Source organism: Amblyomma maculatum, chromosome 3, assembly GCF_055883805.1.
Source record: "Amblyomma maculatum isolate TAMU_Amacu chromosome 3, ASM5588380v1, whole genome shotgun sequence".
Taxonomy (NCBI): Eukaryota; Metazoa; Arthropoda; class Arachnida; order Ixodida; family Ixodidae; genus Amblyomma; species Amblyomma maculatum.
Window position 1 is genome coordinate 127,375,738 of NC_139346.1, and position 27,285 is coordinate 127,403,022.

A 27,285-nucleotide genomic window follows, 5' to 3' on the forward strand; every position below is an offset into this window, starting at 1 on the left:
ATATGGCAGTGTATTTGGAAGATTTCGAGCGTGTCTGCAAAAGTAAGCGCTTCGAGCGAGATAGTTGGGCGCAGAAGTTGGTAGCTCTTGTCTCCGCTGAGGCGTCGGAAGAAATCAAGGGCGTGATAGACGTTGACTTGAAAAGCTACGATTACCTGAAAGAGTCTTTACTGAAAAGACATCGGCTGTCACCAATGGAACTTAGGGACAGGTATCAACGAGAGAAAAACTGTACTAAAACGTACTTTGATTTGGCGTATCAGTTGAAAGCCGCTGTAAGCGAATGGCTAAACAGTGCGGAAGTCTCGGAGCAAATTGTACTTGCACCAGAGAATGAGACACAGCTTGGGGAGGCGGCCGAGCAACGCGATAGCAGCAGCGAACTGATCGAGTCTCGAACAGAAGTGTCTAGGGTTACCTTGGTCGAGCCACTGGCAGCTGAGACGGTTGGAGCCGACTCCATCGGCGAGAAATCCGCAGTGACACCGTCCGGCACGCCGCCTCACGTAGGTGTAAGCAATCCGATTCCACCAATCGAGAGTGGTGAATTGGCAGTAAATCAACCGCCTGACAACTCAGAAGCAGCAGTTGTACAGCATGACGGAGATGTAGTCAGGCTAGGAGACGACAAATTGGCAATTTCCGAAGCCAGAGTCGACGTAGATCATGACACACAGAAAAGCGAAGTGGCGCTCATGGAAATAGCGCAGCCCACGAGTGTTGAACAGCTAAGGCAGACCCATGACACGGACGCTGTCGAGAGCCACAACAGCGAGCGCGACAGCGAGCGACTAGATAGGAGCCATGAATCTTCCTGTCCTGACGCGCTCAATTGTATTGGCGAAAACAAACCTGGCGCGAACATGGACCTCACGCGATCCGAAACGCCCCAGCTATCAGACGACCTTGATCGTGCGCCGGTTAGCACTGAGCGGTGCGGCACACCGGCAGATCAGTGTAACTTGAGTGGCGAGCCTGCAAAGGATATGCCTAGCTCGGGGGCTGGCGTGAGAGAGCCTTGTCCTTGTTCGGACGCGACTGGCAGTGAGTCATGCGCTGCTGGCCGCGGTGCAGGCGCGGCGCCGCACTCCGACGATGCCGGCGCCATACTAGCTCCGGTTACCGGCAGCTTGAAAGAGCTGGCACCAAAAGAAAGAAAGCAAAATTTCAAGCGCTGCCGCCGAAAAGAGCGGAAAGGCAGGTGCATGAAAGAATGTTCTCATCGAAAGGTGAGAAAACGCAAACGATCGCGAAAGGAAAAGAAACGGCGATCCCAGCGGCACAAATGCACCCGTGCTGAGAAAATGCGCGATTGGTGCGCAAAGCGTAAGGAACGAGACAGATCCTTCAACAAAGCGAGTAACTTGTGCTCGTCTGTTCTTTCACACTCAAAGTGGAAAGAAAGGTCTCGTAGAGAAATGGACAGCCGAAGCTGTAGCGGAGGGAGGAGAGCCAAACCGCCCGAATACTGCTACGCATTCTGCCGCTTGCGGAAAAGAGCACCACAATGCGAACTCGGATGCTTTCAGTCATTCGAGACATATAGCTACCTTCAACGAGCATTTCGTCGCCAACGGTAATGCTGTAGGCAGATCGGGGCAAAATTACATGACCTCCTTGCTTCCTCAGTTGTGGTCTACGGTCCAAGTGATTTCAAGGAGACTCATTTCTATTACTGATTATTAATCTTCTTTGCTATTTAATGTATCCTTAAGGCGCAAAATTGTTGTTTAAACCTTGTGTACTGCATCCTATACACTTGTCTTTTGTTGTAGTGGGAGCAAAAAGGGGACAACAATTTAGCTAACTGAATTTGAAATTTTGCCTCTGTCTGGTGTTTGACGGGTGACCGAGGGTACTTGCTTGTGTTGGGTGTTGCCTGTTGTCGGTCGGTTTTGCAGGCCGCCGAACAGTCTACTGTTACCAGTGGCGAGTGGCAAGGGCATCGGAGCGACCCGAGCGAAGTTGATCGGCGTGCCCCGGCAACAAGGCTGTCGGCAGAGATCCTGACCTGGCGAGTGGAACCCGAGGCACGTGAGGCTACCTGGCGCCCGGACACTGGACGTGAGCTTGGAGGAACCTGGCGAACGAGCGCGCCCGGCATCCGAGCCACATGCGAGCAGCTCGTCTTCCCGGCGCATTGTCTGATGGCGGGGGTGCTGTTGTGCCTGGCCAAAGCCGCCCAGAAATTCAGCCGGACGCCAAACTTCTTCACCTAACGCCTCCTTCACAAAATACGGATACTTCTCTGCAAAGCATCAATGCACTGGAGGCGAGCCGTACAAAAGGGAGAGAAGCGACGTGTTTCAACATGAGCTGAACGTCCAGACAGCACGGCGCCCGTGGCCCTGACGGTGAACCCCTTCTCGCCCCGCGGCATATTTGAAGCGAGAGCGCAGCAAGCTCTCCCATTGGCCCTGCGAAAGTGCTGCCGTCGGATTGGACCATTTTGAGCGTCAACGGTTCTCGGCGACGGAGTCTCAAGTGCTTCCGTTCGAGACTCCGAGTGTGAGTTCGTCACGAGCGTCCATCGGGAGCAGTTCGCCCCCTGACAGTGCGGACGCGGCGGAATCTCCCCGGCCGTCGCTGCGCGAAAACAGTCGCGTATGGCTATGTTAGCTTTCGGCCCCAGAGCCTATCTTGTTGTGTAAATGCATGTAAATAGTGTATAAAGCCTTTTCTTCATCTCACCAACGCCGACTCGGATTCATCGCTACCGCCCAGGGAGCTGACAGCCCTCGTTCACGAAACGGGTGACGAGCGCTGCGTTACCAACTCCTTGGCACAACCCTGTTGACGGTGGGCTACTGTGTGATAACCCCACCGGCACAACATTGGTGGCAGTTGCGGGATCCACTGGCACAACCCTGTTGACGGTGGGCTACTGTGTGATAACCCCACCAGCATAACAGCAGTCACTATATATATTGTTACGGGCAAGAGTGCTTGTGCTAGGTCCGATAGCAGTTTATTAAATATCAGCTACCATCGCCATAGGTCATGTTCTGTTGTCTTACTTCATCGGCTTGCCGCATAGTAAGATTTGGTTGTAAGTTCGAGATACTTCACCATCATCCCCTCATCCTGGTCTGGAGCTTCAGCTCCCTGCGACTTCGGGCGCCGTCGATTGAAGGTTAGGAGGCATAGCAATGCTGTTCCCTAGTCCACCGGACCCAGCAAGATCTTGCCGTTCCTCCGTCTCGTTCCCCAGTCCCGACCACAAGACACGACGAAGGAGAGACTGACCCGACACGCCACACATGACCACAAGACACAAGGAGATACCAGAACGACCATGTGTGACCCAACTGACCTGATGTACCGACCAATGACCCCACGGCCCAAGACACCACTACACTTGAAGACATCCTCCCCTGCCTATGCATGTAGTGTGAGCCTTGACCTCCGCAATGGGGTCGTGGTGACGTGTGGCCCGAGAGTGTCGTGGGTCAAGGTTCATTGGAAATCATCGTGCAGCAAGCTATTCTCTTGTTCCTTCTTCCTCTTGCCATTTTCTTCTTCTTCAAGCATCCACACAAGCCCATCATTACTCCATGAACTTGCCAACATCGATAGACTTCCTCGTCCACGATCGGGACGATCGCTCCGTGGGCTCTGATCATGTTATGGACCAGCAAGGAGGAAGAAGCGGGCTGTGCCGTGGGCGCGTAATTCCGTCTCCTCAACGGTAGGGTCCCGCTACTTCTTTCTCGTCACTGGTTGCCTCTCAGCGGGTTAACCGGCGATAGTCAGCGAAAGGTGTCTATGAACGCAATGTAAAGGTAACATACACTCACTGAAAGCAGGAAATGATTACGGTGAAGGAAATTGATTAGTGTTACCATTGTCATCGCATCACTTCGTGCTCTGTTCACGGCTGGTTTTGCGGCTGTTAAGAAATAAAAACAATACATATTGCAACCTAAAGGGAACACTCCCCAGGAATGACCTTAGTAGGTCATTTTAATGTTGCTGATAAAAAAATAAAAAATAGTTGGTCGTACAGATGTTTTATTCGCTTAGTGCTAAGGTAAGTAGTGTCAGCCCATTGCGCCACTGAAGCAACGGTTACGGCAGCTTTTAAACCCCCTATTATTCATTTTTACAATATTTCCGCTATCGGTCGTCAGGTGACGCTGCTCAGAGGACCCTACTGTTGAGGGAAAGGAATCACGCGCCGCGGGCAGGAACGCTTGCACTAGGCCCGCTATCAATTCATTAAATGTCATCTACCACCACCATCGGTCATGTTCTGTCGTCTTTCTTCATCGGATTGCCGCATCGTAACAATATCTTCCAGCATTTTCACGTACGGCTCGTCTGCTTCCTAATTTTCGCAATGCCTGCATCACCGCCGAGGTTTCTACGGAGTCAAATAATTTTTCGTAATTGAGGAAGGCTGTGCATAATGGCTGGTTATCTTGCGAGAATTTTTCTATCACTTGGTTGATGGTATGGATATGATCGATAGTAGAGTAAGTACCGTTTACGACACCCTGCTTGATCCTAAGCTTGATTGCAATCTAAGGTTGTCCTGTTTCTATTAGCGATTACCTTAGTAAATACCTTATACGTAACATAGAGTAAGCTGATTGGTTGGCAATTTTTAAGGTCCTTAGCGTCCCCTTTCTTATGAATGAGGACATCGTTTGCGTTCTTCCATAGTTCCGGTACCACTGATGACACCGGGCATTGCATATACAGGGTGGCCAGGTTTTCTAGCACGATATCACCCCCGTCCTTTAACAAATTGATAGGTTACTCATCCTCTCCGGCTGCTTTCCCCCTTTTCAATGCTTCTATTGCTTTCTTAGCCTCGTCCTTCGTCACAGCTGGAACGTCTGACTGTTTTTCTCTACTGTCAGTCTCATTACGATCCTGACTACTTTGGCTGCTGTAGAGATCATTATAGAACTCCTCGGCCACTTTGCCTATCTTGTACATAATCGTGATGACGTTGCCCGCCTTGTCACTTATCGCATACATCTGATTTTTTCCTGTGCCCAATTTCTTCTTCAGCGCTTTTAGGCTTCCCCCGTTCTTTACAGCATGCTCAATTTTCTCCATGTTATACTTCCTTATATTGGCCACTTTGCGCTTATTGATTAACTTTCATATATCTGCCAATTCTATCTGGCCGGTTGAATTGGAAGCTTTCATATGTTGGCGTTTGTTAATCAAATCTTCTTCTCCTTAGACAGCTTACTGGTATTCTCTCTAACTATCCTAGCGCCTACTTCTACAGCGCACTTAGGTCGGTGATGGAGATTACAAGGCCTCGTGACCTCGGGAAAGTCTGCGAGGACTTGGGCGTATATGGGCCTGACGGAATCAGAGTCCGGATACCAGTGGAACTGATAGCTGATATAACGCCGGTGATAGAAAGGCGCGTCTTGCTGTCGATGAGACGATGATCACACATGCTGACGTCCAGGTCAAAATGCGTCACGAAACCGGATCCGAGGATGGGTTGATGTATATCAGCGACGATGAAGACCCATTGAAATGGGCGCCGCAGGCCAATGTCCAGAGTGAGAGATCAGAGACCATACGTTGCGGTGGAGGTTGAGTAGGCCACACGGAGAATAGGTCCATGTGACTTGGCAGCACGGTCGGTCTTGGAGGATGGCAGTACGCTGACTTCGGCACCAGTGTCAACGAGGAAGAGCAGGCCAGAAATGCGATCCATGACGACGAAAAGGCAGCCAGGTTGAAGAGCGAGGTCACACGCCACCATCAGTGATGTCGCTCCTCATTTCCCGACCAGTTGGATGGTGGAGTGCACTGGCGGGCGCGGTGCTGGAAAGTTCGGTGATACCAGCAGGGACGCTGACTGCGAGGACTGGACGACTGCTGACAGCTCGGCGAAGACGACCGGTGGCGAGGTTTTGAGGAGGAACCGTGCTGGGCATAAGAGGACGTCCGAAGGATATCGATAGAAGCGGCCAGCTGATCGATCCGGGACTCTAACCGTGAAATGACGGAGGTCTCCGGTGGAGAAGAGAGGGCAGCGACGGAAGGAGAAGTCGCTTCGTGGACTCGTTCAGCTAACTGGGCGAGGCGGTCAAGGGTCAAATCCTTCGCAGCAGCCAAGATGAGGCGGATGGACTGCGGCAAGCGTTGAAAGAAAAGCTGCCTCAACAGTGCACCATTCGAGTCGGCGTTGCCTTCGCCCAGGAGCTGCCGCATGCTAGTGAGTAGATGGGAGGGGCGGCGGTCTCCAAGCTCTTCGAAGGTAAGCAGCTCCTGGAGGTGCGCACTCTCGAACGCCGTGGTGTGGTCCAGAAGGCCCTGCCTTAGACGCTGGTACGGGGCATCGCCCAAGGGTCCAGCGATAATGTCCGCCACCTCTTGAGCCACTTCAGGAGGCAGGTTGGCAACTAAATGGCGAAACCGAGATGCCTCCGAGGTGATGTGGTGCAGATGGAAGATGGCTTCAACTTCGGCGAACCAGATCTGCGGACACTTGGGCCAGAATGTTGGTAGGCGGAGCTGGAGAGCCGCGACGTCCCGTTGGCGCAAGACAGTGTCAGGCGGAAGGTCACCTGAGGGTGGTATGTTGCTAGGGTCTATCATTTCTTAGGCCGGAGTCACCTCTGTTGCAAATTTTCAGGGTCGCAGCGGAGCACTAGAGTGAGATGACCAGCGTGGCAGGCTTCTCATTCTGAACAGCCCTTGCCGAGCTTACGCTCCGAGCACGCGTTGTACATCTTTATTTTCCTCTAGCATGGTTGGTAACGCTGATCTCAACGCCTCCGCTTTATAGCGTCGGCGGACACTGTACTGGTACCTCTGAAATTATTTCCTCTTTGCCTAACGTGTCATAATTTGTGAGATATCATTATAGCTCCCGCCGACGCTGTAAAGCGGAGGCTCTGAGATCAGCGTTAGCAGCTGTATTAGAGGAAAACAAAGATGTACGCGCGTGCTCGCAGCGCAAGCTCGGCAAGGGTTGTACAGAATGAGAAGCCTAGCCACGGTGGTCATACCTGAACCCAGTTCCTGTCAACCATATATGGCCAAAATACGATCAGACCTATGTTCATTATGTAAAGAAAGGGGATCTCTAGATCACATAATATGATAATGAGCAAATTCTCCAGGCAGGGCTAAAAATGCAACTAAAATGCCTGGGAGACCCTTCTGCGCAGCTCAGACCCAAGAGCCCAAAGAGGAATTGTTCGATTGGGCGAAGATGCCGCCAGAGTATAAGAACTACCGGCCTGCAACTATGGCGACTCTCTCACCTTCCGGGTCTAACCCCCCGAAGAGCGGGATAGTCGCTCTGATGGACGAATAAAAGTTCTCTCTCTCTCTGTCTCTGAAATTATTGTTCGTTGCTTCTAGGAGAATGTCGCCATCCTCGGTTAGAGCTTAATATCTATTCTGTTGCGAGAGCCGGAACTCTTCTGCCCTCCCCCTAACTGCTAATTCGTTGATGGATTGCTTTTATACTAATCTGCTGCGTTCCTTTTTCAGATTTATACCAATTCGGGACCTCACCATCCTATGCTCACTGCATCACACTTTCCTGATTACCTTTACATGTTGCATAATGGCGGGGTTTGAACACAGTATGAAGTTTCATTTTTAGTCTCCCCGTTAAGACTTTTCTATGTCCATTTCCGGTTCTTCCGTTTACTGAAGAAGGTACTCATGATTCTTAAGTTATTGCGGTCTGCAAACTCAACTAGTAACTCCCCCCTGCTATTCCTAGAACCAGTGCCATAGTCACCTACTGCCTGGTCTCCTGCCTGCTTTTTCCATACCTTGGCATTGAAGTGCCCATTAGTACAGTATACTGCGTCTTTACCTTTCGCAGTGGTGATTCTACATCTTCATAGAAGCTTTAAACTGCCTGGTCATCGTAACTGCATGTAGGTGCAACTATCTGTACAACCTTCAGTTTATATCGCTTAGTAAGCCTAATTACGATGCCTGCCACCCTGTCATTTATACTGTAGAATTCATCTATATTACCCGCTATGTGCTTATTGACAAGGAAACGTATTCCTAGTTGTCGCCTCTCCGGTAAGCCTCGATAACACAGAACACGCCCATCCTTCAATACAGTATGTGCCTTATTCGTCCTCCTAACCTCACTAAGCCCTATGACATCCTATTTCATACCCTATAGTTCCTTTAACAGCACTACTAAACAAGTTTCACTAGCTAAGGTTCTAGCGTTACAGGCTGCCAAGGTCAGTTTCCAATGGCGGCTTGTCCAAGACCCTTAGCACCCCATGCTGCCTCACTGGTCGGACCGCCGCCGTGGTCAGTTGTTCCGCAGCGGCTGGTGACTGAGGGCCGGGGTTTATAGAGCTAATCATAGGAGGTTGCGGCCAATTCTGCACAAGGGTGGCCAACTCCTGTTCTGGTGGGGGAGTGTGTTGCCCGAGGTGTTAACCGCACCCCAAGCCTGTTTATGCAATTCCATCAACACAACGATTTTTTTTCTTATCCGGTGGAGAATTGCGCGGCACCGGGATTCGAGCTCCGGTTTTTTTGCATGCGAGGCGGATGTTTTACCACCACGACACCACTACAGCTCATTTATACGCCTCACTTATACTTAGTCATAATATATCGCTTGTCACTGTTAGCAAATGCACCTCATAGCTTTCGCAGCTGCCACGGCTTCGTATGGAAACTCTACGTGGGATATGCCTGAAACAACCCGAGAAATAGCTCAGTAGGCTGCTCGGACATGGGCAGACGTTACACTGAACGTGATGCAGCGTTAAGCTTGTTCCAAAACGTGCAGTGCGCCCGTTAGCCCTGAAGTGTAAAATATGCTCCTCGTGACATTGATATTGAGTTTCAAATTCTCTTTTTCGAGTGGCAACGTTGCTTAAACGTTCTTGTAGTGATGAAAAGTTCAGAGAAGACGGTTTGCAACAGAAATTCTGGCCATAGCTCCTGTACAGGTCTGTAGTGTAGTAGGGCTGTGTTTTTAGATGTGATTCTGAAAGTACAAAGGCAATTAAGAAATTAGAGTAAATGATTCGACGTGCTGAGACTGTGTTATTGAAATAACACTAGAGAAAGCATCTCAGAATAAGATATAAAATCATGAGAGTCCTGAAAGCTACCGAGTAAACACGGCGAAGTTTAATGGAAGGAAACGCTGGGACATTAGGTTACTTTCCTTGCTCATGGGTTCTCATTGCTAATAAAATTCAGTGGCATTTATTGCTAAGTCCCTTGGCTTAGTGGCAGGGATATAACATATAGTGTAGCCTGCGCCTTAGCTTTAGCAGGTTATATTGTTTTTTATTGTTGCGTGTTCCCAGGAGTCGTGTTAATATAGCGAATATAATATAGTGCGGAAGCGGAGGGAGGGAATTTAATCAAACTTAGCTGAACCTTTATTCGGATCACGCTATTGCCCTATACGCCAGAGAGTAGGGTCAACATATTAGTAAGCTCCCTAATGTTTAACGGTCTTCAATTTCTGCTTATACCACAATATGCAGCCTCTGGATCGCTTGCTGAGCAAATGCTTGTTTGAGCCATGTCGGCCGCAATATCGGTGGCTGTAAAGTACTCGTTTCACACTGAGCACCTCTTTTTTTTGCCTGTGTATTTTATCCTTTGCCAAAGTTTCATATACTTTACACCCGAAGCTCCTATGTGACGTAGAGCACGTCTAGCTTCATCTGTGTCGTGAACTTGCTGAAGTCTGAGTAGAATATTTCTGATCTAGGACGCGAAATAGTGAAAGCAAGCTCAAGAAATTTCCAACGTTTTGCTGCAGGCTTGGCTCGGACCATGATGGCGAGGGAACATCAAGACACTGTTCAGCCCAAGACGGGTTTCTAATGAACCCTTACGCTGGAGGAAGGCGGAGCTTTTACTTCTCTAACTGCAGCAAGACGGCCATCTCTACATTTATGGCGTGAGTTGATGAATTTCCGTAGAAAATCTGCAAGAAAATTTTCTGTGCAGCCGCAACTTTCGTCATGTACTCTTTAGTAAAATGCACTTGCAAATTAGCTGCTGCATCAAGCGTCAAATTCTCTTGCAAAAATATCTCCAAAACTGATTGGCCTAATGGTGGGGCACTAAACGGAGTGAAAATACCTTTAAGTAACGAAGAGTTGGCTTGAGCCCTGCATCTGCGGCACAGTTTAGAACATTCAGTAAAGTGGCACTATTCACTTTGCATTAATGGAACCGCGATCACCGACCGCATCGTCGAATGTTATCTCTCGAGTTTTTCTCAATACTTGCATACATAGGACGGTCCTGAAAGGAAGCTTTTTGTTCACAAAGGTTGAACGTAAGTAAAACACCCTGCTTCTCAAAAGTAACTAAGCTTCGCAATTCCCTTCTCATTGGTGAATATAGGACGACATATGACACTCCCCATTCTCTAAACCTCCGTAAGGTAAGACCTCACAGTTTACTTTACAACAGCTATCAATCTTCAAGAAAGGCAAATGTTATCCACTGCGCAACATGAGACGCACACCCTGCGGCTTGGTTACTTTTGCCAAAGACTGTATTTTTCGATAAAACTCCCACTATGTTCTCTTAAACAGATCATTCGATGCATTTTGTTTGGAGTACGATTGGTCAACGCACATCTTTGTCCTACCGGATTCTGCAGAGAAACTTCCGGGAGCAGTAATAAATGGTACGAAATACTGTGAAATGTACTTCGGAAAAACAAGGAATGTCACATATGTAAAGGTGAGTTTATGTTTTGCTTATTTCTAGAAGGAAAGCTCAGGAAATGGAAAGTTGTAAGAGATGTACCTGGATAATATGACGGAAACAGTAACGCAACAACAATGAGCAACCTACGAACGGCACAGAGGGGAAGCGGTTACTAGCAACATAAACCTTCATTTCGGCTCTCGATGCAGAAAGCTTGAAAATACAACAAGGAAAGATCAAGCCAATAAAAAAAATGATTATTAGGTTTATATGCAATTTGCTTTTATATGCTTTGTATTCTTTTGGCAGATATGTCTGCCGGTAGTTAGAATAAGTCTTTGCTTTTAAATATTCCTACTCTGCGTCTTCCATACCAGAAGCTTTTTGGAATTGTCCGCGGAAAAATATTTATATAATTTCGCGGCAGCAATGAATACATCTTCAAATCATCATGAGGCATGCAGGCTGTTATGTTTTTGTATAATAATAAAAAACGGACCACCATGGTTTTGTAAGGCAATCTCCCTTATTTGTTTTGAGTGGTAGACTAACTTCAGAATATGTGTTTGCTACGCATGGGACACACATGTATGAATATAATCAATGAGTTGCAATAAAATATTGTGTACTTCCCTCCCTATATTTTCCGAGAGAATAGGCCATTTATTTTTATTCTAGAACTAACTGTTCATTGCGAGCGCAGGAAAACCCCAAAAGAAAATTTTAATCACCGATTATAACATGCACATGATAGTATTTTACAATATCCCACCTTTGCCTCAAAATAAGGTACTTCGGAATCCTGGACCTATTTACGTGCCTAGGTACTCATTTGTATTCGCCATAAACCACTTAAAACGAGCCTAAATGTTCGTTGTCCCTCAGTACCACGAGTTCATTATGTGGAAAAAGAAAAAAAAAGACAACATAACCGGGGTTCACTCCATCATAACATTAATGTGAGCCAAGCGTGATAGGCATATACGGCAATGGTGTATGACGACGGTTATCCGAGCTCTGCGCCAACGGCAGCACCACGACGGTGCCAACGCCTATACGGATCGAGGCCATCGGGCGAAAATGCTTCACATGAAACTCAGGGTAGCCGAAGTGTATGCCAGCTGCCCTCTGTCTAAAGCAGAGGCCAACTCCTGAACGACATAGAAGGCCTACTTTCCGATAGTCTGGTAAATGTCCACATTCCGACCGTATACTTTTTGACACGCTTTTGAATAGTAAGTTAACATCACGCGTTAGGCTGCATTAATGATTCTAAAGGCCCTTCCGGAGCGCCTCAGTCAAACATCCCCTAATTGTGCTAAATAAATACGACAACCCTAGAAGTAGTCCCTTTAAATCTCGGTAGCCATAAATAACGTAATCCAGACATTTCTTATTTTGGATGCTGAGCAGGCTGTGAAAATTTAAACATCGAGACAACTTCCGCTGTTCAGAGGAGGTACAAATACGAAAATAATTTCGTCAAAATATTCCCCAACCAATTTCCAGAGTTTCCAGTCTACTAATTTTTTTCCGAAGCTCGGCTAAAACACTATGATTCTGTTGTTATGCTTTCCAGAAAACAAAGCGATGCCCTGAAACTGGGTCAGGAATGAATTGCGTGGTCAGTTTTGCAGCCGGAATAAACGAGGGTACAATATAAGTTTTCAATGAACCAAATGTGCCTATCAAGAGAGGGGCCGAAGTGAAATGACCCAGGAAAGTTTTAGATTTGTAATATTCGTAACATAATTTTATCATGATTTTATTTTTATTTTATTTAAGAACATACTGCCAGCCTGAGTGTCAGGCTTTTAGGCAGGGGCAGGCATACAATGCTTTGCAAAACATACAATTTACACAATGCATACATAGTGCCAATACACGGAGCCATAACTACTCGTCATAAATACAAGTAAACGTTAGACCAGCAAGCTATAACCCAGAGTTATAAATAGGAAAAGAATGGGAAGTGAAACGTGTTGCAAAAAAAAAAAAAAAAGTCAAAGGATATTCAACCCGACGCCACGATGTGAATGCGATACAACAAATGTGTCAATATATTCAGGACAGCGCGTGACAGAATGAAGATACACTTGTGCATTGAACAACATCAGCAGGTAAGGTATTCCATTGGCGAGTCGTTCTAGGAAAGAATGACTCTTTAAAAATGTTGGTTTTAGAGGAGTATTCTTTAACTTTTTTAGGGTGATAGGAACACGCGTGGGTTAGCGGCTTCAATATACAGCGTTTTATCAATTCCTAATTCGTCATGATAAAGCAAGTAAAAAAGCTTCATTCTTTCCCGTTAACGTCTTGATGCTAAGCTTTCCAGGTTGGCATCTAGTAAGAGTTGGGTTGGAGATGGTACGCCAGTTATATGCGTTATAAATGAATCTTACTGATTTACGTTGTACGCTTTCAAGTTTGATGATGTTGGTTTGTGTTTAGGAGTCCCAATTAGCGGCAGCGTATTCCAATATCGATCTGATGTGCGTTTTGTAAGCTAAAAGTTTTATGTCGCGTGTTGATTTTCCCAGTGTTCTTCTCAGATAACCGAGCCCTTTCATTGCGTTTTTTTCAACGTATCCCACGTATTGGTTCCATCTGAGATCGCTTGTGTTTATTAGTCCAAGATATTTAAAACTTGATACTGTAGCTAAGGCATGTTTTTCGAGACAATATGTAAAGTGCAATGGTTGTTTCTTACGAGTGATTGTCATAGCGACTGTTTTTTTGTGTTATTTATAGCCATTTGCCACGTAGGGCACCCTTCTTGTATTTTGGCCAGAAATGTGTTTAAGTCTACCTGATCTTCAAAACTACGGATTTCATGATAAATCACGCAGTCATCTGCGAAAAGTTTGATTTTCACTGAGATTTCACAAACGATGTCGTTAATAAAAATCAAGAAGAGTGGTCCGAGTACTGATCCCTGAGGGATTCCTGACTCAACTAAAACAGGTCTGGAGGACACATTACCAACCTTAACACACTGATGACGAAAGGACAGATAAGCTTCTATCCATGCAAGCAAGGTATCATTTTTCAGTAAAGATTTTAGCTTCAACAGTGGTTTACTATGAGATACGCGATCGAAGGCTTTTTCGAAGTCTAAAAAAATAATGTCAATATGATTATAATTATCTAAGGCTGCAGTGAGGTCGTGAATTGTTTCAAGTAGCTGAGTTACAGTAGATAGCCCTTTACGAAAACCGTGCTGACGTTTATCAATTATGTTATGATTGTTAAGAAAAACAGAGATGTGTTTGGAGTGACATGCTCCAGGGTTTCAGCACAAGTGCGCAACAGTGAAATGGGCCTAAAAAATGTGGGTAGCGACCGGTCAGAAGTTTTTGGAATAGGAGTGATTTGGGCATACTTCCAGTCAGCTGGGAGTTCGGCGCATATCAAATATTTGTTAAATATGGGGCGTCAGGTATTTCGCGAACCATTCAGCATACCTAATTAGAAAACAGTTCGGTATTCCATCTACACCAGAGGACTTCTTAGCGTCCAAGTTCAGTAATAGCGAAAATACACCTTCCTCTTTAGCGTATACATCACCAATCGCCGGGACTTCATCATAGAGGTTACTTCAACTGGCCAGTGCCCACTAATTTTAGCCTCTAGGCCTATGCAGCTGCAGGAATAAGAATATTATAGAATACTATTGCTGAGACACTTTCGCTTGGTGAAGAATAACAGTTGTTCGTGTCTTTCAATTTCAGTGGGATTCCGACCTTCTGAAATGCAAGTTTCGCTGCAAAATAGGTGTGAAGAAAAACGGAGACCCAGAGTACGCAATCAGATTTGCCTTCGACGGAACACCGTGCAACAGGTTTAAGCCAGCCATGGTGCGCGCTTTGAAAGCTATTCAGTTGTAATGAAATATCGATCCTCAGCCGCCGCAACATTAAGACCAGAAACGCTGCACCAAGAATCCTAGCTTACGTTGTTGCCTATGTTGCTGCCTCCACCGGCGTCTTGGCACACAACGCTCACAATCACTGCGTGACTTCGAATGTTGGGTGCATGCCTTGGGTACTTTGTGATCGCTTGAAAACGTTAATGTGAGTGCAGAAGTAATTTAAGCAAGAAACATTTACCACCTTGCATGAAGGGTTAGCCCCTCTTGGACTGGCGGACAAGAGTGGCAGCCGGATATGCTCTGGTTCGAATATACGTTGAGCCGCACTTACCAAAATTTGTCTTACCTATGTGATTTCAGATATTGCATAAAAAAGCTGCTTCTTTTTTGCGCGGCAATTCAGCCTTGGTGTTTATATGTTAACGACCTGTTAGCGCAAAAACAAAAAACCTTTCGTTTTTGCTAAGCCAGGTAAAGCAGTCGTCACCCGAGCCTGAGTAGGACTTTCAAGTGACCTTGACCTAATTAAGTGTGGGTGTGCCCACGATTTCACGGTTTCCACTCAAAAATAAACTGTGCCTTCGTTTCTCTAACAACTAGCTTGAACGAGAAGCAGGCCCCGCCGCAAAGGTGCAGTGGTAAGACGCCCGACTACTGTGCCGGAATACCAGTGTTCGATCCCGACCGCCGGCGACTGCGTTCCGATGGAGGCGAAATGAAGAGGCGTTCGTGTCCTGGACGAGGTCAATGCATGGTAAATATCACCAGATGGTAGAAATTACTCCGCACCCTTCCACTACGGCTTCTCTTACTCCCTTTCCACTTTCACTGCCACCTTGCTCTCTTTCCCTATGGCGGGGTTCAGCTGTCCACAGAAACAAGTTTAATAGATATTGCGTCTTTCCCTTCCTGTGGACCCACTGTAAAGGAGAGGCTGGTTGGTAGGTTTGGTTGGTTTGTGGGGTTTAACGTCCCAAAGCGACTCAGGCTATGAGGGACACCTTAGTGGAGGACTCCGAAAATTTCGACCATCAGGGGGTCTTTAACGTGCACTGACATCGCACAGCACACGGGCGCCTTGCTTTTCGCCTCAATCGAAAAGCGGCCACCGAGGCCGGGATTCGATCCCGCGTCCTTGGGAACAGTAGTCGAGCGCCGTAATCACAGCGCCATCTCGGTGGAGTATAACAGAGAGGCAGCCCTCTGTTGTGCGATGTCAGCTAACTTTGTCAGTTCGCGTTAAAAGCCCCCAGGCGGCCAAATTACTATGAAGCACTCCATTACAGAAATTCTTGGTTTCTTTCCGCTTTCTCTCCCACCTTCCTCTGTTTACTTAAGTATGGTTGTTGTTGTTGTTGTGGCTGTAGCAAGAAGGAAAAGAAAACCCACAGGCCTACTACTAGCTCTGTAGCTGAGCCACCTCCGCTGCCTCGTGCAGAGAGAAGGGATTGATTTATAGGAAGGGAAATGTCCATTAACTGTCTCAGTTGTTTTCTGTGGACACCTCCAGCGCGCCGTAAGGGAAGAGAGAAAGGTGGGAGTGAAAGTGGAAAGACAGAAAGAGGAGCCATAGTAGAGGGGTACGGAGTAATTTTGACCACCTGGAGATCTTTAACGTGCGCTGACATCGCACAGCACACGGACGCCTCTTCGTTTCGAGGCAGAAGACAGGTAGAGCACCGCCGCTTGCAGTGGGGCCTAGCCTGCTACAGAATTTTTTATCTGTTGTAGGCCGTCATTGCACCCGTCACCGTTTCGGTGGTGGACGACGGCTGTTGTGGCAGCATGCGTCTTTCTCTCCCTCTTCCTTTTCTTTCTTCTCTATTTTTTTAAGATAGAAGAGATTGATTGATTAGAGAAGGAAGAAAAGGAAGAGGGAGAGAAATCAATCAGATAGAAGAGAAATTAGAGAAGAAAGAAAAGAAAGAAGGAGAGAAAGACGCGCGCTGCAACAACAGCCGACGTCCACCACGGAAACGGTGTCGGGTGTAATGACGGCCTACAACAGATAATAATTCCGTTGCAGGCTAGGCCCCGCCCAGCCCCATCAAGGGAGTAAATACTGCACCTTCGTTATCTTAAAACAAATGTACAATTCTAAAGAAAATAGGAGAACCTAATTGGTTCAGATCAAAGGAAAGGCGCCGTATCTGTCACACATTCTATGGACACCTGAGCTGCCCCTTAAAGAAAGGAGGAGGAGGAAGAACATTTATTTCCGCCGAATGGGAGGCGCTGCGATCGCCGCAGGTTGCAACCGTGTGGCACCTCGGCTCTTCAATGTTTTTTGAACTGTGTGCGGAAATATTTTTCTTTTGTGTACGAAACAAAGGACAATGACCCAGTGAGTACCTCCGGTGAGTGCGGAGTGATTTTCGTAGATCTGAAGTCATCGTTTTTCCGCCTGCAACAACGTTTTCTGCGACAGACTGCTAACCCTAACAACACCCAGACGCAGCTCAGCTGCTGCCCTGGCCGGGCTGTCAGGACGCACCATGCCGAAGCCGGCGCCGGTTCGCTCACACCCGAGTGGCGCAAGTGCGGGAGCTGTGGGTTCATCAAAAAGTGTAGGCACCAAAAAAACTGAAAGCAGCCTCCAAGAAAAGGCGTTCCGACGCCCAACGCGCGATGGAGAGGACGGAACGCATCAGCTGCCGAACGCGGACGCTGAGAGTGGTCTTTCTGTGGGACTCACTAAGACTAAGGAGCAGCACGCAAGCGACCAAATGGACACTGAAGACGAAAGTGAGATCGTCGGCGACTACGGCGACTGGACTTTAATCAAGAAACGGAAACCTCAAAGGAAAGTGAAGCCTGAACAGCTTCGTCTTGAACGGGTAAGTCGACCCCTCTTTCCACTCTCGATCAGGCCACTCAACCGAGTACATGTGCATGATATACCTAAACAAGCCATTACAGAGGCGTTAGAAATGACCGCAAAAAGTTGGGAATTGGCAGATTTGGCTGCTTTCCGCTACGATGTGGTAGCAAATCGCGTCAAGGTCACTGTTAGAGATGAGGAACACGCAAATAGGCTCACCGCATTAACGCGACTGGCCGGGAAAGTGAACGGACGCGTCTGCACGTACGAGGTCACGATTGAACGAACGCCAACACGAGGCGAGGAAAAAAGTCGCGGCGTTATCAAGGTGCGTCCTGGTCAAACCATTGAGTACATCAAGGACCACCTAAGATGTGAAACTGCAACTATTCTTGACGCGCGTCTGCTAGGAAAGACAAACATGCTGCTGTTAAAATTCGATACAGAGCAGCTACCCAAAAGGCTCGTTTTTGATTACGAAATCACAAGGGTCTACGAGTACAGACCGAAAATTATTGCCTGCTATAACTGCCACGGACTGGGACATATTGCTAGGTATTGTCCAGCAGAAGAGGTTTGTAAGGAATGCGGACGGCTGCACTCTAAAGACACAGAATGCGATCAAGAGTTATTCTGCGTCGCCTGCCAGAAACCGGGCCACATTTCAATCAATTCGGCTTGTCCTAGTCGTGTACCAAAAGAGCCTAAAGAAAATAAGCAGAACCCTGATGCAGTTAAGGGAGAAGTTACATGGGCAGACAAGGCGCGACAGAACTCGTCGACAGAAACTGCGCTGCCCCCTGTTTACCAACAACAACTGGAAGAGTTGCGAAAAGAAAATCAGCAACTTAGAGAAATGCTGGAGAAAGTCCTTGCAAGGCTACCACCGGAACAAGACGTTCATGCATCTCAGACGCAGCGGCAACATGCTTCAGCTTCGCCCACTGGGCAGATGCAACGCGTGCGTTCGAAAAGCCGGCCCGGACGGTCGTCCAGTCGTAAAACAACTGCAAACTCCATAAAGCACCAACATACCGAAACATCACTGACTCAAACGCCAAAGACTCATCAGACGACAAAGGCACTTACCGCACAAGACTCGGCGTATGCGCAAATGCTGAGCATCATGAGGCAAGAGCGACACAACGAGACACAGCGTCTAGAAAAAAGCCTGCGGGATGAGTTTCAAACGATAACAAACGCGATACAGACTCAGATTGAGGCAATTTTTATAGAGTTGCACAAAAGCATCCAACACCAGAACGATGAGCCAAAAAGACGTAAGCCCGCAGAGGCGCAATAAGAATCAGATCAATATGTCTACAATGGAACTGCAGAAGTTTCACGCAGACTGGACCTACCCTAAGGGAACAGGTTAGAAAATTGAAGCCTCTGGTCATCCTTTTGCAAGAAACAAGAGGACCTTGCACTATTCGGGGTTACCGTACATTTCAGCAGCCTACCATATTTCACCAGAACAGAGGAAACCAACATGCACAGGGTCAAGCTGCTCTCCTTGTCAGAAACGAATGCACAGCAACCGAATTACAAATTCCTGATCTAAGTAATGAGTTCAGAGAAGTAATCGCTGTTAAAATGTGTCCTCCTGGGCAGCGGCCCATGGTGGCAGTCTCCGTGTATTATAGGCCTCTGACTGGCAGTCATAATACCGACTCATACGGGTGGCTCGCCAAAGTCCTGGCCCTGTCAGGAAGCCTCCCCATCCTGGTGGGAGGAGACTTCAATGCTAAGCCCCCGACTTGGGGCTACGCCACAGCTGACCCAAGGGGACGCATGCTGCACGACACTGTAGAAATGTCTGGTCTGTACATATACAACACCCCGGACACACCAACGCGCATAGGACTACACGCCCGACAACGAGATACGACACCAGACCTGACGTTGGCCACACCAGGATTCATCAGGCAATGGGAAGTCGAACAGACAACATGGGGAAGCGACCACTTACCAATTTTGATCACCCTTAACCGAAAAAAGATTCGTGAAAAAAGGCAAACGGTTACCATCGACTGGGAAAAGTTTCGGACAGCCACTGGCGGCAACTTCATGGACTTCGCGCAATTCAGTGCCATGGTTGCGGAAGCACGGCCATGGTCCCGAGACACAATAATATGTGACGACACTACCACACACATGGATAGGCACCTTGCCAACTTGTGGCGAAAGGTCAATATCCTTACGCAACAATACAGATATAAAGGAAAGCGCCACAGGGATCTCATGAGCCTTAAGCGCCAATATCGACTCATCAAGGAGTACCAACAACAGCTCGAAACAGATTCATGGCACAGCACTTGTGCGACGCTCGGACGCAAACCCGGCCTTAAAAAGCTGTGGGGAATTCTACGAAGCCTGCTGGGGAAAAAGAAAAGCACACCACCACTGGCAGAGCTGTTCCTGCGCGAGAACCCAGCTGCACTCGAGGAAAAGGTGATCCACACGTTCTTCCCGCATGCTTCTGAGATACCCACGCCACCATTGCCGGCGATCACGATTGACAACACAGTGATGGAACTTGAAAAACCATTTACATTTGGCGAACTATTGGCAGCATTAGTCCACGGCAAACCGAAATCGGCTCCAGGACACGACGGAGTAACATGGCAGGAGCTCAGAAATCTTAGCGACGAAGCCCAAGATCAGCTCTTAACTATCATAAACGATTCATGGGAATCAGGAGTGGTGCCAGATGCACTAAAGCTATCATTGATATATCCCATACCGAAATCAGGGAAGGACCACACAAAACCAGAGAACCTACGGCCAATAGCTCTCACATCCACTATCTGCAAATTGATTGAGCGAATGATAGCCGCAAGAATACAGCATTATATAGAATACGTACAGCCTGGGTTGCATCCAGCCCAGGCTGGATTCCGTCCGAATATGGGCACGCATGATTGCCTTTGGCTGCTCCGCAGGGTAATCAACCGCAGGTCTCGCAAACAGACACCAGATTACATCCTCGCGGTTGATATGCGCAAAGCATTCGACAATGTAAACCAACAGGTAATCCTACAAGAATTAGCAAAAAGATATCCCAGCCAAAAAGCATACAACTGGATATGCAGCTTCCTTCAAAGTAGACCTATTAGGCTTCATGGCAAAGCTTCGGGATGGAGCCCCAGAACCTATTACTTGGATAGGGGCGTGCCCCAGGGCTCTATCCTCGGGCCTTTGCTTTTTAACTTGGCCATGACCCGCGTAGCAGAAGCGCTCGAGCGAGACACTTCGGCCCGCTTCACCATCTACGCAGATGATGTCACCATATGGACAGAGGCAGTGGATTACCCAAATGAAGAAGTCATGCAGACGGAGCTCCAAGCAGCAATCTTCAGCCTCACTGACAGCTTGGAAGCATTGGGGCTACAGCTCTCACCTGAAAAGACACAACTCATAAGCATAGACGGCAAGAATTCTACAAACACCAAAAAGCAGATTACACTGCATCTTGGACAACACAACATCACGTCTGCAAATGGGCAGACAAAAATCTTGGGGGCACAGATTTCTAGTTGCAACAGTCCTCGTAAATGGATTCGTACATTGCAACGTAACTGGACCCCGATGTTGCATATGATTCGCCGGATTTCAAACAAATACGGTGGAGCCCGGCAAAAATCGTGCCAAACACTGTCTAGAGCGGTTGCTGTAGGCAGGATTTTGTACGGGGCACCTGTCTATGAGTTTTCTAATCGCGATGTTAAAGACATCGAAAAGCTACACAGGGCCACTCTTCGCACCATTACTGGGCTTCCTAAGCACACGAGAAATGAAGAGCTGCTTAAAATGGTCAGCATACCACCCATACAAGACATTATAAGAGAAGCAAAAATAAGAATGCGATCCCGACTGGAAAACACGACCCAAGGGCAGCAGATCATGGCATGGGACAACCGAATCAACATTGCTCCGAGGCCCCTGGGGACAGACACTTCACCCCCGTGGGAGGCGCCGGTAATCGCACAAGGCCACAACGACCTATTAGTAGACGGAATGTGGTAGCTAGGCAACTTTTAGCACAGAGAACTGCCCTCACAAGACCACTCAATACAATAGACATCTACACTGACGCTGCAATTAGAAATGAAAGGGTGAGTGTGGCATGGGTGTGTGTGCCAGCGCCTCAGCACAACGGACAGCACACGTGCCACCTACCTGGAGGAACAATTTTACACTCCGTGTTGCTTGCCATATGGGGAGCCATAAATACCATTACGACCGCTGCAGCCAGAAAAGATAACTTCAATGGTTATCGAATTTTAACCAAATCATATGCAGCGATTGCAGAGCTGACGGCACCAACTACAGACGACGCAGTGGCCAAGGACATCAGAAAGAGGCTGAAGGGAATGCGGGAAGTTGGAATAGAAATTCAAATTATATGGACACCGGGACATACTGGCACGGACGGGGGAAACGCAGCCGCGCAAGCGGCCGCCGCGCAAGCGGGTGGGCTTGCTGAAACGTACAATGCCCCACACCCCAACTCCATGCCTACACCGACAGACTTAAATCCTTACCAAACAATGCTCACTAAAGGCTCCTCTGGCAGATCGATGATGCACTATGTACGCACAAAAATAAAACACGACAGTAAGCTTAGATTACATGAAGCGACACCAACGCCGGTGTTTGAGGACACGAAAGGGCTCACTCGACCACAAGAAATATTTCTCAACAAAGTAATAACAAACGCTGCTTACACACCGCACATACTTGACAAGTGGTTTCTCCGAAGACACGAAACACTCAAACACAACATATGCACGCACTGTCAGGAACAGTGTACAGCAGACCTAGAACATCTTATATGGCAATGTCCATCGTTTTCACAAGGAAGAAACAAAATTACGCATATTCCACACGACGACATGCCCACATTAGCAGGTCAGGTTATATCAAGCACCGAAATACAACACTCCATTGCTACATACGGCAGTGAGAGCGGCCTGCTTCGAGTAGTGTGAGAGAGGTCGACTCACAGCGCGAAGATCGGCCGCATGGCAAGCAACAAGCAACAGCTTGAAGAACCGTTAAGACGAAGAAGTTACACTCCCATCCCTCCCAACTCCCCAAGAACCCAAACAGCGGCCGAGAGCCATCCCTTCCTTTCAATAAAGGCTTCATTCATTCATTCCGCCGAATATGGTGCAGCAGCCACCTACGTGTCCGCACGCAGGCGTCCGGGGAGGCAGTCTGTCACACCGCGGCCAGAGGACACCCGGCCTCGTCTAGGAGAAGAGGTCTTCAGCCTCGGCCGCCAGGCGGACGGCGAATCGCTGTGTTTTTTCGTCGGAGCTTCTTAGCGTGGTCTCCCATTCATCGCTAGTTTTAATCGCGTTGCGCCCTGGGGCACGAACGCATCTCCATATTATATGATCTAATGTTGCCACGTGGCCGCAAAATTTACAAATTTCGGTTTCTGCACCGTCCCTCTTCCGCCCTCTGGCACCCGTCCAATTCCTCCACAGGGGCGAAAAGAAATTTCGAGCTTGGAGTCTTCTCCAGTCGTACGATTCCTTTTTACTCAGGGATCTAACCGGTTGCGGATATATCCTCCGGTCTTTCTTTAAGTTGTCGGTTACATCCCTAAAGGTACCTATACATTCTTTGGTTTAAGATGTTGTGGAGGCGTCCGCAGCACCCCGAGGTAGCGAGGAGCGGGCGAGCATGTGGGCAGCCTCGTTGCCGGCGAGACCGGCGTGTGTTGGGGTCCAGATTATGGTCACGCTTTCGGCGAGAGACGACTCGTTCAGAAGTTTTGCAGCACAATTGCTGACTCTACCCTTGCTAAAATTTCTAACCGCCGCTTTGCTATCGCTGATGACGTGTTTCACGCATGGTCATGCAATGGCAATGGCTATTGCAATCTCCTCCGCCTCTACCGGCGGTAGATCTCGATTTCTTTCTATTCCTATGGCGATCCCAGTGTCCAATAGGACGACCGAGGTTACGTCGCCTTCTTTCCCGATCGCTGCATCGGTGTAGGCGACCGATCCCGGCGGGCTTTTGTCCAATTTGTTAGCGAGGTGCTTAGCTCTGCTTTTCCTCCTCCCCTCGTCGTGTACGGGGTGCATGTTCTTCGGTATGGGCGAGACGTATAGATGCTTTCTGATTTCTCGATCTATGCTTTCTCTGACACTTTCGCCTTTCCCGGGCGCTAGTAGGTTTACCCAATCGAGGATTTGCCTACCCGCCGCTGTTCCTGCGAGTCGCTCTCTCTGGGACAGCCTGACCGCTGCAGCCAGCTCTTTCCACTCATTATGCAACCCTATTTTCTCTAGAATGTCGTTAGAAGTAGTTATGGGGAGTCCTAGAGCGCACTTCGTGTATCTCCTAATTATGGTGTTTAATTTGTGTTCTTCGGTCTTGTTGATATTTAGGAATGGAATCTGGACGACGAATCGATCAATGCCCTAACCAAATATTTAAATCAGGTGTGCGAGAGTGGTCAAGTACCCCAAGAGTGGAAGAGGGCTAAGATCACCCTAATCCACAAGCAGGGAAAACCACCGGGCTTGGAGAATCTCCGCCCAATATCACTAACATCCTGCGTAGGCAAACTACTTGAGAAAGTTATTCAGAGGAGGCTAACCAAATACACCGAAGAGAATGATGCGTGGCCGGCTTAATTGGTCGGATTCAGGCCCGGCCTTTGTATGCAAGATACCATGCTCAGACTACATAACGATGTTGCCAGAGACTTCAGGAAAAAAAAATACGAAAGCTATTCTAGGCTTAGACCTTAAGAAAGCTTTTGACAACGTCAGTCACGACGCCATTCTCGACGGGCTCGCTGAGCTTAGAGTAGGCGAAAGAACCTACAACTACATTAGGTCATTCCTGCGAGACAGGACGGCGATCATCAGCTTTCAGGGCTTATGTTCGGAGGAGTTCCCGCTGGGTAACAGAGGCACTCCACAGGGGGCTGTGCTCTCACATTTCCTTTTTAACATCGTAATGAGGAAGCTCCCCAGTAAGCTTGGCCATCTCGATGACTTAAAACTAAGCATCTAGGCGGACGATGTCACCGTCTGGATGTGCGAAGGGAACGACTCGTACATCACATCCAGGCTCCAAGAGGCAGCAAATATAATCAGCTATCACGCAGAGGACGTAGGTCTATGCTGTTCGCCAGAAAAATCGGAGCTCCTGGTAATTACCAGCAGTAGTGGGAAGATAACTCCAGATATCAAAATTAAAGTCAACGGAAACGAAGTCTGGAAAGTAGATGAAATTAGAATATTAGGTATGATTATCAACCGCAGGAGTAGTAACAAAAGCCTGATTAAGAAATTAAAAGATCAGACGGAGCTCGTAGTAAGAGTATTTAGGAAGACGTCCAACAGAAGGAGTGGTCTCACGGAGGCTAGTAGACTCAGATTCGTACAAGCTTTTGTCACGAGCAGAATGTGCTACGCGACTCCTTAAAGAAAAAGAGTAAGGAGGGAGCGAAAGCGGAAAGAGAGCAAGGTGCCCTAGTGGAGGGCTCTGGAGTGATACCGACCACCTGGGGATCTTTTGCATGCACTGACATCAGAAATTATTTTAGGTAGAATTGTACACTTGACGTCTACATTAGAAGAAAAAAATTTAAGCTATGGAAGATTCTGGCAGTGATATCGGAATAGCAAGAAAGAAGTAATTATTAACCTCTGCTCCTAACACCTTATGAATATTTATTGTAGAGGTCAGAATCAAAGATTTGTTTTATCTTTTAAGCAAGTCGCTCCATGTCACGTGAACGCGCCCTTTTTGCATCGCGATTGCTTGTTTTCGTCTTTTTTTCTAGCATTAGTTATTTTTGTATTTGTACTTGGTGAACGGGTAGCTTTTCAAGGTGAATCGGCGACATTTTTCCCGCATAGCCTCATTTCAGGAGTATATATGAAAGAATATAATATTTAGTAATATTGAATACAGCTCGATCGCTGGAAAACTGACCTTTGGTCTCGGCTAGTGGTGTCGACATGGAACGCGTAAATGATTTCCTGTCAAAGTCGCGAGGCAAGCGTTTAAGTGCAACGTTCATAGTGGCGTCATGCCATTTCTCTTCCGATTTATTATCCATCATCTCGTCAATTTAGAGGTTAGATTTAAGTGGGGGCGTTTACCGAAAATTAGGACCGATACTGTGTCTCCGTTTCCCCTATTGTAAACACAACTATAAAAACAATTGACAGTGAAGAGAGTGTCGTCAAGCTGCTATTGCGTCAACTGTGAAGGTGAATATTAACTGACCGGCTAACCTCTACTACATTTAGCTGTAGAGACCTTTCGTTATTTTTCGTTCTTTAATATTTAGATTAGTTTGGTCTACGGTGTTTAATTTCTTGGGGGAGGGGAATGTATGCGCTGCATAAAGCTTTTCGTAACATTTCGGAAATTCGGGAAATTGCAGAAAGATTTTTTTTTTTTGAGCGGTGGGAAGGCATACACACTTTCCGCCCCCAGCGCCTGCGTAACGGCAAGAGTCCTCATTGCCAGTGTTACAATCATATTAATAAAAAAAGACGAGCAGAGAGATTGTTGAAGGTTGGAATGCCGCAGAGATATCGAAATAATCTTAACACGCTCTGCATCGCTTCTTTATACACATAGTGCATTTCGATAAAAGAACACACAAGGAGCCGTAGGTGGTCATGCGTTTATTCTTCCGGAAGCCTAATTTTGCATCGTTAGGTGGCATACTTGGCAATGACAGAAGAAAAGGATATGAGCATCCCCACCTTCCACCAAGAGCTAGAGAACCATTTGTGTGCCTGATAAAAGACAGAAGCACGCAGGTCATTCCACTCATCTTCTTCCCCTCGCAGCTAAATATGAGGCAAAAATCACGTTCTCGCGTGAACATCGATAGCGCGCATTTGTAAATACAATAACTAAACTATGTCTGAAATGTGCAAATGTATATGTTTTTATAAATGCGCACCGGATTCACTTTGGGCTCTTTGAAATTATGCTTAACATTTTGCTGTAGGTAACAACCTATGCCGAATTGTGTAGCGCGGAAATAGCTAAAATGCTGGTTTAGATTAGCCTTCATAATTAAAATCAATCGCTGTTGCGGGCTTACTAAGATCGCGCTTCGTGTGGCCGAAGCGCTCCTGGCATATTACGAGCAGACTGAAACGCATTCGTGATGCAACGTGTAAAATGAAAGGATATACTAGCAATATAGAATCATTGTATTAATGAAGTAGAAGAAAGGTTGTCATAATTATTGTTCTCCCTTTCTCTCCAGGTATGCAAGAACACCGTTTGCGTGTGAAAAAGTTACGATGTCCCATTTGCGAATAAAGACAAATACTTGCTTGAAATTTACTTGTATCATTTTGCTTCAAACACGGCTATAATATATGCACTCTCACGTGCATACGTATTACACTGATGCATATTGCTCTATGTAGTACGATCTCTGGTGATGCCCTGTTGCGCAGTAATGAGGTAGAAAATAATTTTCGCTGGAGGGCTGAACTGCTTATTGTATGTTTTCGTTCATAGTAAATCATTGGTTGCTATAATAAAATTTCTCACTCTTCTTTTACAATGTGCCATACAAATAGTATCTTCTGTGGACGCGCTTATTTTTATTCAGTAGATGAAAAAGGGATTAGAGTTCCTACGCAGAAAACTAGAGAAAAATACATTTTGCGAAAGTTAGTTCCTCCAACTCATAAGGTCGAGTCTAGGTGCACGGACATGATATCAATAAAATTCCTCTCACGTACCTTTCCACAGAGAATAGGCATCGGAACCATATCGATGAGAGAAAATTCGCTCATAGTTTTTAAAACACCTCAAGAATGGCAACAGCCGCAATGCGCTACAGGCAAGATACTGAACAAGCTCTCCTTTTATTCTGTTTGTCGTATAGCTAGGCAGTACAAAAATTGTTTAAATA

General features: G+C 47.2%; 1 protein-coding gene across 2 annotated transcripts in view; it reads left to right on the plus strand.

Annotated features, from left to right (window-relative positions):
• The window catches only part of LOC146195978 (venom metalloproteinase antarease-like TtrivMP_A), a 64,821-nt gene extending 38,120 nt beyond the window's left edge, over window positions 1–26,701 (plus strand). For both annotated transcript variants that reach the window (XM_084597982.1, XM_084597983.1), the window contains exons 11-14: window positions 9,758–9,898; window positions 10,545–10,695; window positions 14,394–14,519; window positions 26,626–26,701. In XM_084597982.1, coding sequence (XP_084454108.1) covers window positions 9,758–9,898; window positions 10,545–10,695; window positions 14,394–14,519; window positions 26,626–26,652 — 445 coding nt within the window. In that variant the 3' untranslated portion in view covers window positions 26,653–26,701. The remainder of the gene's footprint in view (window positions 1–9,757; window positions 9,899–10,544; window positions 10,696–14,393; window positions 14,520–26,625) is intronic.
• The last annotated feature ends 584 nt before the right edge of the window (window positions 26,702–27,285 follow it).